At 36.5% G+C, this 15,918-nt stretch overlaps 2 protein-coding genes and 1 pseudogene across 3 annotated transcripts; all 3 read left to right on the top strand.

Annotated features, from left to right (window-relative positions):
- The first annotated feature begins 247 nt into the window (after positions 1–247).
- LOC106450043 lies at positions 248–4,228 on the top strand (annotated as a pseudogene).
- Positions 4,224–6,341, top strand: LOC106448747 (major pollen allergen Ole e 10; the record flags this gene model as incomplete). Its single annotated transcript, XM_048778197.1, has 1 exon — positions 4,224–6,341. A coding segment is annotated over one exon (465 nt), but the record flags the coding sequence as incomplete, so codon positions are not given.
- A 5,977-nt stretch (positions 6,342–12,318) lies between these two features.
- LOC125575086 lies at positions 12,319–15,466 on the top strand. 2 transcript variants are annotated; one of them, XM_048777852.1, is made up of 3 exons: positions 12,804–13,203; positions 13,237–14,128; positions 15,047–15,466. In XM_048777852.1, exons 1-3 carry the CDS (start codon positions 12,927–12,929, stop codon positions 15,291–15,293), a joined length of 1,416 nt encoding a protein of 471 aa, XP_048633809.1. In that variant the 5' UTR covers positions 12,804–12,926; the 3' UTR covers positions 15,294–15,466. The 2 variants fall into 2 exon arrangements, with proteins under 2 accessions (XP_048633808.1, XP_048633809.1); XM_048777851.1 differs by having other exon boundaries at positions 12,319–14,128.
- Positions 15,467–15,918: the final 452 nt, after the last annotated feature.

The raw sequence follows: 15,918 nt of genomic DNA, 5'->3' as shown, positions 1-15,918 counted from the left end.
TATGAGCAAAAAGCATCATGTAATAAATATTAATATTAAAATATACCATATATATGTTACTATCATTTAAATTTAACTATATATCATATCAAATAGAAAAAAATATTTTTTCAATTTATAAAATTTATTTATATGTTCACACTAATTTAATTATATAAGTAGTAGATAATGACTTTTTAATTATTCAAAATATGTTTATTATTTCATAATATGTTATAAACATATAATATATAAAATAATTTATATATATAATGTTCATTCCGCGTAATGCGCGGGTCTTAACCTAGTTATACATTATTAGTTAGCTGGGAACATTATGTGTATTCTATAAGTCATTCAGTATTCGTTAACAACCATTTCAAAATTTGTTACGCCATTCGAACTTATATGGTTTGGTATTGCTTCGTTAATATATTACATTATAAGAAATTTGTTACCTGCTAACATTGCATGTATCTTATAACATGCTATACATTATTAGTTAGCTGGAAACTTTATATGTATCCTCTAAAATATTCATTATTCATTAACAACCATTTTTTTATAAGCCCTATTGGCTGATCCGGTCGGTCCTGGAAAAACGTATTTAATGCTACAGAGTGGACTATTCCGAAAGCAAAGCGTACCACACTACATTAGCAACCATTTTACACATTTAAGTCTACTAACATATACATAGTTCGGTTATATAAGATTATTATCTTTCAGTATACCAAATTGAATATGATCCCATCAAACTAAACTAATTCTTCCTAATAACTGTATCAAACTGTGACTGTAAATAATTCAGGATCATATCACTATTTTTGATGTTATATAACTCAGAAAAGTATGTCTAGAAGTATCAATAACGACATATTTAACGCTTTAAAATGGGATATTCGATAACTGATCTAGGATAACGCTAACAAAATAGTTATTACATTCTATCAAAAAAAAGGTAGTTATTACATTGTATTTGGTAAGTCCTATAAAATTCTTACCTTGAGAAGTACAGGAACGAGAGAAATAAAGTGGATACAAGCTCGTCCATAGTAACCTACAACATCTTTCTCAATCTTCTATCGATGCATGTGTCCAAGTGGTAATTTAAAATTGGAATTTCGAAGCCGAAAAACTACATATCATGTATATTTCCCTGTCGTGTATATTTCCCTGTCGTGTATATTTCACCAATTCTGTCTTAGTTAAACGAACATACGACAATTGTAATTTTGTAGTTTTACGGTTTTAGCAAAAATGTGATTTTGCAACTTTTTGAAAAATTATCATAATTATTTATTTGTTTAAACTTATATCTAAATATTTATTAAAATAAAAGTAAAATTTTCATTTATTATTTTGGTTAATTTCTTTTTTTTTTAATTTCATTATAATCTTATTCAATCGATGAAATTACAAAGTCATAATGTAACAGAGTTGTGATGAATCTAGGAACATAATTATACCAACAAAACAATGCACTAATTAAACTCATCATGCATTCTCGCTCTCGCTGAAAACCCTAGTGTGATTAAAGATAAAGATAGCAAGTCACTGTTGATGAAAAATTGCGTTCCCGCTCTCTCACCCTTGGAAATATCTTGTTGAATCTTCTCAACCAAAGCAATTCTTCTTCGTTATCATTCTCGCTCTCGCTGAAAACCCTAGTGTGATTAAAGAGAAAGATAGCACGTTGAAAGCGCTGTATTCTCGCTCTCTCTCACCCTTGGAAACATCTTGTTGATTCTTCTCAACCCAAAGCAAGCTTCTTCGTTAACAGCCGTCGTCTTTTATCTGCTTGAATTAAGGAATCATATTTTTACTCTTTTTAATATTGAGAGGAAAAATATCCGAGCTTGTGACCTTAATCTGGTTAAAACCCTAATTTATGTCTCCCCAAAGAGATTCAATAAGCAGTCTGCCAGATGAGGTTCTTGGCAAAGTAATGTCCTTGCTTCCGACAAATCAAGCAGCTACCGCATCGGTTCTGTCCAAAAGGTGGATGAATCTGCTTGCTCTTGTAGACAACCTTGCTTTCAGTGACGAAAGTGACCCTCGTGGCTTCTGTGATTTTGTGGACAAAACGCTTGTTTCTTATCTTAACCAACTCTTCAATCATCAAGAGATTCTCTTTGCGTTGTGAACATAGACATGACAGTTGTCGAGCAGACAACTGGATTCGCACTGTCCTAGAACGAAGCTTCTTGGAACTTCACTTGGATAGCGTGTATAAGCATGTCATAGAAACAAAGTCCTTCAGGAGCAACACGCTGGTCAAGCTTACTTTATCCAATGAGTTTGTTCTCGATGGTCATTTTCTTCCTCCTCGTGGCGTCATGCTTTTCCCCAAGCTCAAAACACTTTCTCTCCTTTCAGTCGTGTCTAAAAATTATGAGGTGTATGAATATCTCATCTCTGCTTGCCCTGTGCTTGAGGAATTAATCCTACTCGTTGGTGCTTTTCCTTGGCTGAAGTTTAGTCATTCCATAACTGTCTCGAATCCTTCCGTTAAGAGACTTACCATCTCTTACCCTTATCGTTGTTATCGTAAGAATCCCGATATTCAGATGTTTCAGACACCTAGTCTTGTCTACCTTGACTACTCTAGTAGTTTTGTCGAGGTACAGTATCATGTTGGTTTTAGCTTGGTTGTCGAAGCTAGACTGGATCTTATAAAGGAGCGATTTTCCACTATGGATGATTATGGTGGTGATGATAGTGATAGTGATAGTGATAGTGATAGTGATGGAGGGGATGTTTTGCATGATGTTACGAATCTGGTTGAAGGGATAAGCAATGTTAAAACCCTTCACTTGTCTCCTAATTCTCTTCAGGTCAGTTTTGCTATTTTGATTGTTTCAATTTGAAATGCAAAGTCTCAGTTTTTTTTACATATGTTTCTGATAAATAATAATAAATTTCCAGGCATTTCATTTTTACTGTAAACCAACGCCCGTCTTTCACAAGCTCCTTACTCTGTCTTTTGAGAGTGACAAAGAAAAAGGCTGGCAAGTGGTGCCACTTCTTCTCAACAACTCTCCCAATCTAGAAACATTAGTCATCAAGGTACATACATACAAAATTCCCTTGATTGCTTGATTGTTGTCGCTACATGAATTTTGCTTGGGTTGCTATGCTTTCAGGGTCTTGTGCACCGAGTTACAGATAAATGCGGGGACGCATGCGTTTGCATTGCTAGGGAAAAGAAAAAGAAGAAGATGAAGGAGGAGGAAGTATGTTGTTTATCGACATGTCAAGTGAAGGTGCTAAAGATTTTAGGGTATGGAGGAACTAGTGGAGAGCGGAAACAGATGAAGCATTTCTTGGGAAATTTAAAATGTCTTGAAACTGTCAGGGTTGGTGTCCAAGCTGAGAATCAACAAGAAGAAAACAATGTTAACAATCACTACCTGAGAATCACCAATGCTCTTACTAAGCTTCCAAGAGTTTCATCAAATTGTCAAATCCATTTCTTTTGATTACCTTCTTATTAACCAAATCATTAGCATGCTTCATGATCTTTCAGAAGATAAACTCTAGTTTTTCTATGAGGATAATCAATATCTTATGCTTGCTATTTATTTGAGGAGAGTGTCAGGCTTGAGTATGTGTCAGTTATTAAAAGTCGACTTGGGTTTTTCTTCAAAGATTAAAAAGTGATAGAAAATATCCAGAAGTATAAAGATACGTACGCTAACGTTGACTTGTTCAGTAAAAAAAAAAATGCTGGCCATGTACTTTCATGACAAATTGGTTTTTGGCTTTCTCGATTACGAAGAGGTGTTTTCACCAACCTTCAAAGTTTCTGTGATATTTTCTACTTATAGAGAGATCTTTTTCTACCGTATTTAAAATATTTTGACTATCTAGTGATTTAATGTTTCAACCCCATTCAATTTAGATGATTTGAATACAGAAAATCTCTAAACATTCTCAGTTGCGTCTGTTATTATTTCTTGGAAATTGGAACTTTTTACAAAAAATGGAGAATATTTAGAAAAAAATCGAAGAGAGTTTGAATAAACATTTAAAATATTTTGACTATCATACACATAAATTTCAAATGTTTATTCAAACTCTCTTCGATTTTCTTCTATATATTTTTCATTTTTTTGTAGAAAATTTCCAATTTCCAAGAAATAATAACAGACGCGACGAAGTGAATGTTCGGAGATTTTCTGTATTCAAATCATTTTAATTGAATGGGGTTGATATCTTAACATTAAACATTATTTTCTTTTTGGGAATATTATATTTATAGATTCGGTTCTGTATATATATATAAAGACATAGCCCATACTACTCTCATAGATCAATATCTACAACATCTCTTTGAATATCATATTGAAGAGATTGCAAAGATGTCACCGTTTTCGACGCTCATTGTTATCCTCGTATCTTCCATCATGATTCACCACCTTCCATTGGCAAGCTCCACACAATGGTGCGTGGCCTCTCCGACGTCGAAAGAAAAGCAGCTAGAAGAAAATCTCGGGTTTGCATGCGCTAATGGAGTTGATTGCAGACCAATCCTAGAAGGTGGAGCCTGTTACAACCCTAACACTCCATTAGGCCATGCGTCTTACGTGATGAACGCATATTACGCAACCCATGAACGCACCGACTACGCGTGCAAGTTCTTTTTCCCAAACAGTGCCATGTTGACTACTACAAACCCTAGTTATGGTAGTTGTGTCTATGCATAAGTATTTTCATTGGTTTTAGATATGTGATCCACGGCATACCTCATAGCCTGATAGGATGTATGGTTATGGCAGATCCAATGTCGTTTTTCTTTTACCAATTTTATAATTATAAAAATAAGTCCTTATAATGTTTCGTTTAAGTATAACGAAAATATCGAAGTCATGGATCGTTCGGTATCTTTCAAATTAATAGACAATGCCTAACTCAAGATACTTTATTCACTGCAATTCGCTGGACCAACTTTTTCTTTTTAAAATTTCGCTGGGCCAACTTAGTGTAAGCATCATAACCTTTCTTGACAAACCAAACCCTTTCAATAAAAAAAAAAAAAGTCAAACCAAACGCGATTGGATACAAAGACCGGAATCAATATATTCATCATCAGAATCTGTAACTTGATTGTTCAGAGAAACCAAAATTTACTAACATTTTTAAAATGTGAGTGGGCTTGATAATAGCCTACATCTTAGAATGGGTATCTCATCAGTATCTCACAACCAAAAGAAGGCTACTTTTTTGAACATGTATGTTACTGATGGAAGAGTTTCAACTTCTGTAGAACCATCGCAGAGACCAAATCCTTCTTCAGAAGATCTACATACAAATTGCCTTCAAAAAAAAAAAAGATCGACATACAAAGCCTTCAACTTTTTGTTTCAAACGAAAATAAAATACATCAATCACAGAGTTCAAGAACTTGTTAAATCATCAAAGCTAAGCCAAAATAGAAGCTTACCTAATTCCAGCCAATTATCAACCAAAGTAAAGTTCTCTTACCATCCCATACATTTCAAACTGGATGAAAGGATAAGCTTTTTTGTTCTAGCTTCCTCGGTTTCTGCAGTTTTCTGTAAACCCAAGACCTTTCTAACAGTTTGAATCCTAAAATAGCACATAACTTCTTGGGCCAGGGACAAAAGCCGGTTGCTAAGTCCTCTTCGCTCAACTACTGAAACTCAAACCTAACACCTCTACCTTAAAAAAAAATCTTTATCAGTAGAGCTAGCTACTCTGGGTCGAAGTACTTCTTAAAGTGTGATCAAACACAAACATGAGAGTTGTTCTAAAACTGTTATCACTTCGAAGAAGAAGATCGAGTATTCTTTGTAGAAGTTAATACCTGGTCGTTTAGCACCGTACAATGTTATTGAACTCTACAATTCCAGCTGGAGTGATCATCGAAGATTTACATATTTCCAAGTATAACTTATTTAATTGCATCAAAGTGTCAAACACAGAGACGAAAATATTATGTACAATGTCTTTAGTTATATGTGTTTGTGTCTATTGTTCATTCAATAAATATTATTCTCAGCAATAGTGCAATGCTTCTGTCCTTTTTTCTTTCTCTAAAGGCCTTTGCAGCAGAGCAGACTACGATCTGCAAGTTTTCAATAGAAGCAATGTGATTACAGTCCACTACTAACATTCAGATTCAGTATACTTAACCATACGCGAAATAAACCAGCATGGGTCTTAAGTTTTTTGTGACTTCATTTTTGTTATCCAAAACTTAGTATTTGTTTTCAAAATATATGAACTATACTTTAGAACACAATGGCAAACAAGAAAAAAGATTTGCATATGCATGTTGTAAAATATACTAAGACTTGAGAACAAAAGTACCAGATATCAATAAGTTTATGTTGATGTAACTTACTTGCTGGTGTTGAAGAATAGATTGAATGGTGTCAACTAGTGGAGATTTAAAGGTCTTTGCCAATGAAGTTACCATATGATTCATCTTGACCTGTAGAGATATCAATGATAGCAATTAAGATGTAAGACCACATATTATATGGATCCTACATATTTACATCGTGAGTCAGTAGTGAACCGACCGGGTAAATTAGAGAGTGAAAATACTAACCACTTGATCCTCTACAACTGGACTTTGTGGTTCTTGATCTGTTGAACCTTTAATTCTGTTTCTAAGATTTCTAAGGCACTCCTGAATATCGAACAATAAGAAGAAAAAAAGGGATTGGCGACTTCAGTGTGATGATTTCAAGAATAGAGAATTATAATAGATAGTGTACTATATCATTCTTCTTACGAAACTTCAGAGATAACAATTCAAGAGTATTCACCGGCAGACAGATCGAGCCTTTCTCATGTCTTCTGAGTTCTGATGCAGCTGATACTTTCTCGCACAACGCAAAATAAAAAAGAACAAAAATTGAGCATCAAGGCTTTTAATTGAAATGTAACATATGGACATCCCAGTAAGAACAGAGTTGATATATAAGAATTTATGATCAAGGTAAATTCAGTATGAGTTTAGATCACATATATCAACCTAGTGCTTAGGTATTAAAATTTGTTATTTACATGGTTCTACTCGTTTAATCCTGAGAATTTCTTGAACACCAACTGCTTTGAAACAAAAAGGTACTTTGTGACATTGGCAATAGATCTGACACCATCTATTCTTTTCATTCTCTCGGCAAAACAAAAGACAGAAAAGCGATCACTTTAATTTCCATGCAAAGCCAATTTCCACCAAGAAAATAAAATATCTTGCAAACTTTTTTTTTTTGGGTGTAAATGTTAAACATATCTTGCAAACTTACCTTAACCTTATAGTTTATTCACATTTTACATGCACAAAAACTGAATGAACTTAAGATTTCACCCCTTATGATCCTTATCAGAAATTGCAAAAATGTTGATTTAAGAATCATAACTTACAGAAGAACACTAGAAGATAGAAACCTAGGTGATCGATGTGTCAATGCACTTATATTTATTTATTTCCACATATATAATTGCTCAAGTATGAGATATCAACATAAATACGGCGTGGAGATATTTCTTTCAGCTTTCATGTTCATTAAAAATTTATAGAAAAAGGATACCCACATAAACCGATGATATATCTTATGTTACGTAGCCAACAAAATATCAGTTGTATATATGCATAAGAATGAAATATGAAAGGCAGATTTTGATAAATACTAGGTAGAAACAAGATAAGAGGCGATAAGCGTGGTGGCCTTTGTTATGTCTCTCTCCATTTGATTCTCAAATTGGCTATAGCATCTTATCAAGAGCCACCATCCACTCAAATTTGTGTATGCATTTTGTTGGCTCTATATTGCTGTGGTCAAGTAAATAAAGACTTGCATTTTGACCAAAAGAAGATTCGTATATCGCATCTTCAACCTCGTTCTATTTTCCACTCTAAAATTAGAAATTAGACTTTAGAGTAAAAATGATTTAATAGTACTCTATTTTCTATTCATAATAGAATAAAATATAGTTTACTCTATATATATAATAAAATATAGTTTATTCTATTCAAAATTTATTTAGTTTTTTGTTCATCACTCTATTTTTCATTCTAAAATATAGTATCATTCAAACTAACTCTAATAAAATTAATAAGTAATTTTTGTAATTCAAAGTGTTGAGCTTTGGAATATTTCTCCTTTTCCGATTGAATAACAAAGTAATTCATCTGGTCAAAATAAAAAGCTAAGTAATTCAGTATTTTTTTGATGACTGATATGATGATATCGCCTTCTCCTGCTTTGCAATCCTTTTTTTTTTGTAACACTCCTGCTTTGCAATTCATATTCAAGATTTTGAACTATTATTAAGAGTGTGTTTTGTTTGGAGTGGGTTTCTTTTATCGTCAACAAGATCACGATACGTAAACAAGAGACCAAACAGCATCGTCCCTGAGGAAGCCGCCAAGGGACCAGACCTCTCGGACGACGAGTATGCAATGGACCTCAAGCCCGGCCCCAACGTATTATTTATTATTTGTCCCATCGTCCATTATATCAATCTTCATAAACCAAACTCCCTTATATCACATGGTGTATTCTATCATTTTCTATTTGTTTTATTTACCGTCCATACATTTTTTGGACGTTTAGTGTTTGATTTTCCGATTTGTCTTGATTTTTTGGTCATTCTTGTCGCTGCCCGTTAGCAATTACTTTAATCACTTCCATAATTCATAAAAAAAAAAAGCGAGTCGTGTAGTATCAAACGAACTCTCTCTCTCTCCTCACGACTGCTCTCTCCCTTTCCCTACTCTCGAAAGTCACCGGAGCTCTTCCTCTCCGGCGGTCGTTGCCGCGTCCTTAGCGCGACCGCCGGACTTCGTGTTCTCTCCTTTCTCTGTCGTCTCCCTCTGTGTTCTCCTCTCTGCGGCGGGAATAACTCGATCTTGGCTTAGATCCGGTTCAGATCCGGTGGCTCCGGAGCTTATCTAGTCAGATGGTAGGAGGTGGTACCGCTTGAGGACGACGGCTGCTCCTTCCTGTGTCTGGCGAAGGTTAGTTCTAGGGTTTTCTGACCGGCGATTTTCTCTTGCTTTGGATCCGGTTTCAGTGCGAGCGATGATGGGTGTTGCGTTGATGAGGCTTTCCTGGAGCTTTTGTTTCTCTTCCGGCGTGAAAGTGCGGTGGAGTTGCTCTCAGCTTCGGTGTTTGGTTCAGATCCAAGATTTCGCGAGTCTAGGGTCTGTCTCTGTTTGCTCCACTGATGGTCTGTAGTGGAGGCGCGTGGGGTTCGTCGGAGGTCAGATCTATCTCGATCTACCGGTGTTCTCCAGTGGCAGCGCGCAGGTTTAGCGGCGGCGTGTGGTGGCGGCGCGTGATGGACCGACAGTGGTGGCGCGTTCTGTCGGATAGTGCTTCATTTTCTCCGTTTGTAAGCGGTTTCCGATGTATTCGGTGGTTTCCACGCCTCTACCTTGGAGCTCTCGGCGGTGAGGCCATTCGTCTCGCTCGTTCTTCCCAAATAAGTGATGACATTGTCTTGTTTCCTTTGGTTGTTTTGGCTAGTACTAGTATCTGTGCGGCAGTAGGGCACTCGGGTTTGCTGCTTCTCTTGTAGGTTCATTTCCGGAGGGTTAGCTTCTTCGCGGTCCGCTTTCTCTATATGAGTTCTCGGTTCAAGGGGTGTATACGGTCACGGAAGGTCAGGTTTGGAGACGGCAATCTCCAGGTCTGCTTTTCGAACGACGGCATCGTCGCGTAGAGGTTTTCTCTCGTGCCGTCGGTGGTGCGTCTGTCTGGTTTGGTAGTACGCTCGTGCTTTGATTCTCCAAGTCGGTTTGTGTTGGGATGGGTTGTTGGAAGCTGTAGGAGCCGTAGCTTCTAGGTTTGAGGGCGCCTATCTCTCGGTAGCTCGCGGTAACCGGCTACTTTATTTCCGGCCTTCCGACCTTGTTTGGTCTTAGCTCGTCTCGTTGTTTAGCTAGTAAATAGGATGGTCGATCTTCTTTGGTTGCATCTCATTGTTTATCTTTTTGTTTAGTTTTTGATTTTGCATTCCGCTACTAGTTTTTCTCTGTAATCGCTGTCACAATTTAAAAATTGGTATAATATTTAACATTTTACCAAAAAAAAAAAAAAAAAAAAATAATTGTATATTTCCAAAAAGACAACACAAATAACCTACTTCTTATATTTAGCTAGATAAAGGAATACAAATTACTTTAACTGACGAGCCATGCTGATAATACGAGAATTTTTTTATAGAACTAAGTGGATCCCACATGTGTTCGACTTATTTATAGGAGTATGCCAGTGATAATCTTAAAATTTCTAATTTATTTATTCCCAACAACATACGTTTTAAATGTTAACTAGATAACTTTGATTGAATTCGATACTTTCTGTGTCCTGTTTCATTTTCATAAGTATGCTTTTTACTGGTTTCTGCTCACAACCTTGGTTCCATTGAAAGGAAGCCAATTGTCAAAAGATTTCTTCTGATGAATCAGATACTTACCAAAAAAAAGAATCAGATATTTACGACGCGTTAAGAGTACGTTGAAGAATTGCATCATCTAAGACATGTAAACAAATAACAAACTGAAATATAAGGGAATTTCTAACGTCATTCTATTTTTTACTCTGAAATAAAATATAGATAAAAAAATACTCCAATTCTAGTCAATTTCTTACTCTATAATAGAATTTACTCTATTAATGAAATAATCCATTTTTTATTTGTTCATTATTCTATTATAGAGTGAACAATGAAATATGGTTAAAACCAGAAGCGGATCCAAGGTGGCTTTTAGTATGAGGCATGTAACAGTTTTCTTATGACTCAAAGTTTAATGTAAATGTACTTGCATAAACTTAGCACTAATTATTAATGAAAAAATAAAAATTAGGGTGGGACACATGTCACACCTTCTCGTGCTTTAGGTCCGCTCCTGGTTAGAACATTTTAATTTCTTATTCTATGTTACTTTATTTTAGAGGAAAAAATGGAGTTTTATATTGAAAATGTTCTGAGAACAACATGATTTGTTATGTCCATTCTGGAAAAAAGTTTTAACTACTCTTGCTATATGTTCGCATTTTACATCTACCGTTCGTCTTCCGACGGTTGCAGTCATACAATATTAGATGTATATTACCATTGGCGTTTGATGCAACTAAAGCAGATCAAATCATGAATCTCTTGCTTAATAACTTCTATGACTGAATGAATGTATGTGTAATGTACCTCTAGATCTGTGTATGAATAATACTATAACTAAGCTAATAATTAGAGCAAGAGTATTTTTTTTTTGGTGAAAGAGGAAGATTATTATCTGTTATACATCTATTCTTAGTAGTTTGCTCTCATTTTACATCAAACATTCTTCTTCCGATACAATCACACCACACATCAATTAAAGTTGAGACGTTACTAGCATAGTTGAAAGCTAACGAACGTATGATTGGTATAACCCAAATAAGTAATATGGTAAATGTAAAATAAGAGCAGCATACACTGAGAATAACTGAAAATTATGTATGAATTAGACGTACAACAAATGAAAGTAGCTGGAGATAATTACGTTCCTCTGAACTGCATGTTCTAAAAATTATTTTTAATAAAATCTAACAACAGTTACATATTTCGATATGCCAAACACTACTCACGAGACGATCTAAAGATCATATAAAATCCATGTTTCCTCAATTTTTTCTTTTTACGAATTTTCTCGACGGTCCAAATATAGACGTAATAAAGAAAGAAAGATTCCACCGTACGTGTATTAAATGATATTGAATGAACCTCGGGAATGAATAAATTATAGTATCGAATTATATCGATGTAGTGTGAGAAGAGTCCAACGAAAGAAGGATAAATATCAACCGTTAAGAAGATATGAGCAGATACCAAACGAGAGCCGTCAATTCTTCGCCTTCTTCCGACGTCCTTATCTCAACGACGTTATCTTATGGCCAAGTTGGTGCATATTGTTCTCTCCTTCTCCATCGTCGATTTTTCACCCCTCTCTCGGTTTTGGCACGTTCAAACAAGATATCTATCAAATCTTGAGTATTTCTTCTCGACATGGGTTCCGTTTGGTTTGGTTCAGAATGGTTGGTTTTGTAAATGATGGCGGAACCTAAAATGAATTCAATTGATTTTGATATTGGTGGTTTAACTTAGGTTTGACATGTAGTTATACGAAGTTACTTACGGGCTCACCATATACAACGAGCTCGAAATATATCTCACTACGCATACGATAAATTAACCAACGTACGTAGTTCACTTTCCTTCCATTGGACATGAATCCCAAAACGAGCAATGCATTTCACTCATCACTTGTTTAATTATTTGGTACAATCATTATAGCACATAGTAACTCATATTAAACCAAGAAGCGACTCGCATATCATATTCAGTATAGTAATAAAAAGAAAAAAAAAAGAGTACAAAACAGAAAATGAACATAGACGTAAATCGCAACAGTTACCAAAATACATGTAAACTGCGGACCCCACTCGCCTGTTTTCTCAGATTTTAATTGGTTTTAAAGCAATATAAATATCTACATGGCGTTTCCAAGACCGTTGATTAGTTTTTTGGTACTATTTCGCAAGCATCAGAATCCCAACAGTTTGGAGAAGAAAATCAATTTGACACGTGGCTTATTTTACACCGTCAGATGAAAACTCCTTATAAATCTCCGGTTTATCATATTAGTCGGTTCTATGGACCGGCTACTTGTTTGTCAGGTCCCCTGCGTCGCTGTTCAACCGGTGATATTTTGTACTAGTATTATTTTTCAATTAATTAAATAAATAATATATTTCGATATTTTTGATAAACTCGTGCAAGTGAACAAACCCCTTTGCTCCGCGTCTGTGTATATAAAAGCTCATCGTCTCACTTTCTCTCTCCGCGTTCCACTTACTTGCCTCTCGTGCTTCTCCGCCTCACCAGTTTCGCCGAGAAAGTTCGATTTCTATCGAAAATTTGGAATGGGAGTGAAAGTAGCATACACTTCGCCCTTCCTTCAATGGGCGGCTCATTCTTCATCTCCTTCAAAACGACGTCACAACGCACCGTTTCCATCCTGTCAGAGACTGAACCGCTCAGCTCTCTTCGGAACTCATCGCTCCAAGTCCTGCGAGCTTTGGCAACCACCCACCCCCACAAGGACTCATTCGATTCGCAGAGTCTCTACCGCAAGCCTAGATCCCTTCTCCGACGAAGAGTTCTCCAAAAAGATCCAAGAGCTCACTCTCAGGTTCCACGACGAGAGAGAACAACAACAACAACCGCCATGGCACGAGATCGAGATGAAAGCGAACAGCGTCGACCTTCCTCTCTCGATTCGTATAATAAAGAAGAAGCGAAAATGGGAGGAAGGAGTCAAGAAGAGCAAGGCCTTCTCCTCGATGAGCAAAGCCTTCTCCTCGATGGTGTTCATGATCCGAGAGCTCCAGAGCTTCACGCTGCATATGAGAGAGGTTCTCTTCTACGAAGACTTGCAAGGGATCTTGCTTAGAGTTAGAGAAGAGATGCACGCTTCCTTCGTTTGGCTGTTCCAGCAAGTCTTCTCCGCCACGCCTACCTTGATGGTCTACGTGATGATACTCCTCGCAAACTTCACTGTTTATTCTATCAGTACCAACTCTGCTTTAGCCGCAGCCACCGCTCCTCCTCAGATCACCACCGTAACAGAGCTAACAACCGATTCGTCGGTTGTCAAAACGTTCTTTGTATCGTCTCCCAACGGGAACACAGCTTCCGTCGGCGGCAACAACAATGGCGGCGGCGGGAACGTCCGGCCGGTGTTAAACGGAGCAGATGGTGATGATGGATCAGAACAGTTTAAGACAATCATACCCGAAGGAGTCTCGTCAACGCTCGGGTCAACGACAACAGAGTCAGAGGAGACATCAGTGTCGGGACAAGACGAACTCAGGCTGTGGAATTCGGTTGTGGAGGAAGCAGAGGAAATGCAGTTTTCAAATACAGACAGTGCACTGTTGGATCACGAGACGAGGAAGCGGTTCGTGTCTCCTTTGGATGCTCGAGTGGAAGAAGCGGATGGGGAGATTGATTACTTCAGAACAGAGCTTCTCTACCAAACAGGACTGTCTCAAGAGCCTAATAATCCTCTGCTTCTCGCTAACTATGCTCAGTTCCTTTACATCGTCTCTAATGACTATGACAGGTAAACAAACTATTTTTACTGTCACATCTTTATCATTGTTTCGGTTAAATTTTGTTTTAAGTATTAGATTTTATTTAGTAAACTTGAAGTTAGGTTCGTTCGAAGCTTCCTAGTAGATTTTCTTGGGTTGTGAATGTGAATTATGAGGCTGCAAGCCTGCAAGTTGATGCTAACAGTCAAAAGTAGGCGTAGTGCTCGATGATTTCTCTATTCACTAGTGGGGCATAATTGTGGATTTTTTTTTAAAAAATAATTAAATTAAATCGTCATAATAATTACATCAGCAGAATATATTCGACCAAGAGAGTTGAACCATTTATTTTCCTTTTGGAGTAAGAAGACAGGACAGAAAAATATCTAGCGGGGAATAAATAAAGACATAAGATTAGTTATAGCCAATGAGCTTTGAGTCTTTGAGGGCTGATGATAGTGGAGTTTACGGTGGAGCTTTAAAGACACCCCACCAGAATCCAACAAGTTAAAAGGTGGCTTTGTCTGAAGTCTTTGCCTCACAATCTGTCCTCTAGTCTAGATTTATTCACCAAAACAAACTAACACATGTTTTTTTCATTGGCTTTAATATATCTAAGCTTAATTAGTACTAGTATTGTAGTTTCGTTGGTAGTAAGTAGGTTACTAGGTGTGGCCGTTTGATTGGTTTTTCGATTTAGTTCTTTTGAGTACAAATTTATATATACATTTTTCCTATGATATAAAAGCTCGGTTAGGCTTTTGGAGTTCGAATAAGCCGAGGCTTAGTAAAGTGTTTTAAACATGTAGATTCCTCATGCAATGGTGTTATACACTATTTTAAGCATCATGCTACTTAATAATACTAATGAAATTTCTGATTTTGTTCATCTCATATTCTTTTATATCTAGTGAATAAGTGTCTCATGTGATATTTTTGTATAACAGAGCAGAAGAATACTTCAAAAGAGCGGTAGGAGTGGAACCGAAAGACGCAGAGGCCCTGAGCAAATACGCCACGTTCTTATGGAGAGCACGGGACGATCTTTGGGCTGCTGAGGAGACTTTCTTGGAAGCGATCGATGCCGATCCCACCAACTCTTTCTATGCCGCTAATTACGCTAATTTTCTATGGAACACTGGCGGTGATGAGACGTGTTTCCCTCTCGACGAGTCTCAGGAAGACATAATGTAGTTAAGACCGTCCATCATCACGTCTCTCTAAGTAAACATTCTATACCAACTAATAAATATAAATATGTGCATATTAATGATGTATATGCTTGTTTATTATAGTCACGTTGGTGAAAAGCGTTAAATCCTTATGGTTGCAATTGGTCTAGTGAAAAAGACGAAAATATTCCATCATCATGGGTTTATGGATCTTCTGTTGGGCCTATATCGTAGATTTTAAGAGTATAAGAGGGTACATTTCATTGGTTTGGTCCGCAAATAAGGTATTGTCAAATTACTAATAGCAACGCAGCTTCAGTCTAATACTTAGGGGTATTTAGTAAGGAGTGCATAGCTCCATCGTGGGTAAATTGGGAATGATGTAAGGATGGACTAGTCCTGGCACCATCTGGTAACTCCAAATCATAGCAATGTAGGATTGCAAAAATTGTTCCAACAATATATATAGAGTGGAAATCGGAAAGATGTAATAGTACATCACAAGGCAAGCATTTACACCGACATCATCCTTTGTTAGGATAACAAGCAGCCCTCTGTCTTGCCTAAAAGCCATGAACCTCTTGATTTTGCGAAAAAAAACATTTTTTTTGAAAGAATGTTAAATTTAGTCAAATCAAAAATTATTT

The sequence above is a fragment of the Brassica napus genome, chromosome A4 (assembly GCF_020379485.1).
Source record: "Brassica napus cultivar Da-Ae chromosome A4, Da-Ae, whole genome shotgun sequence".
NCBI classification, from domain to species: Eukaryota; Viridiplantae; Streptophyta; class Magnoliopsida; order Brassicales; family Brassicaceae; genus Brassica; species Brassica napus.
This window is presented reverse-complemented; position numbering and strand designations above follow the sequence as displayed.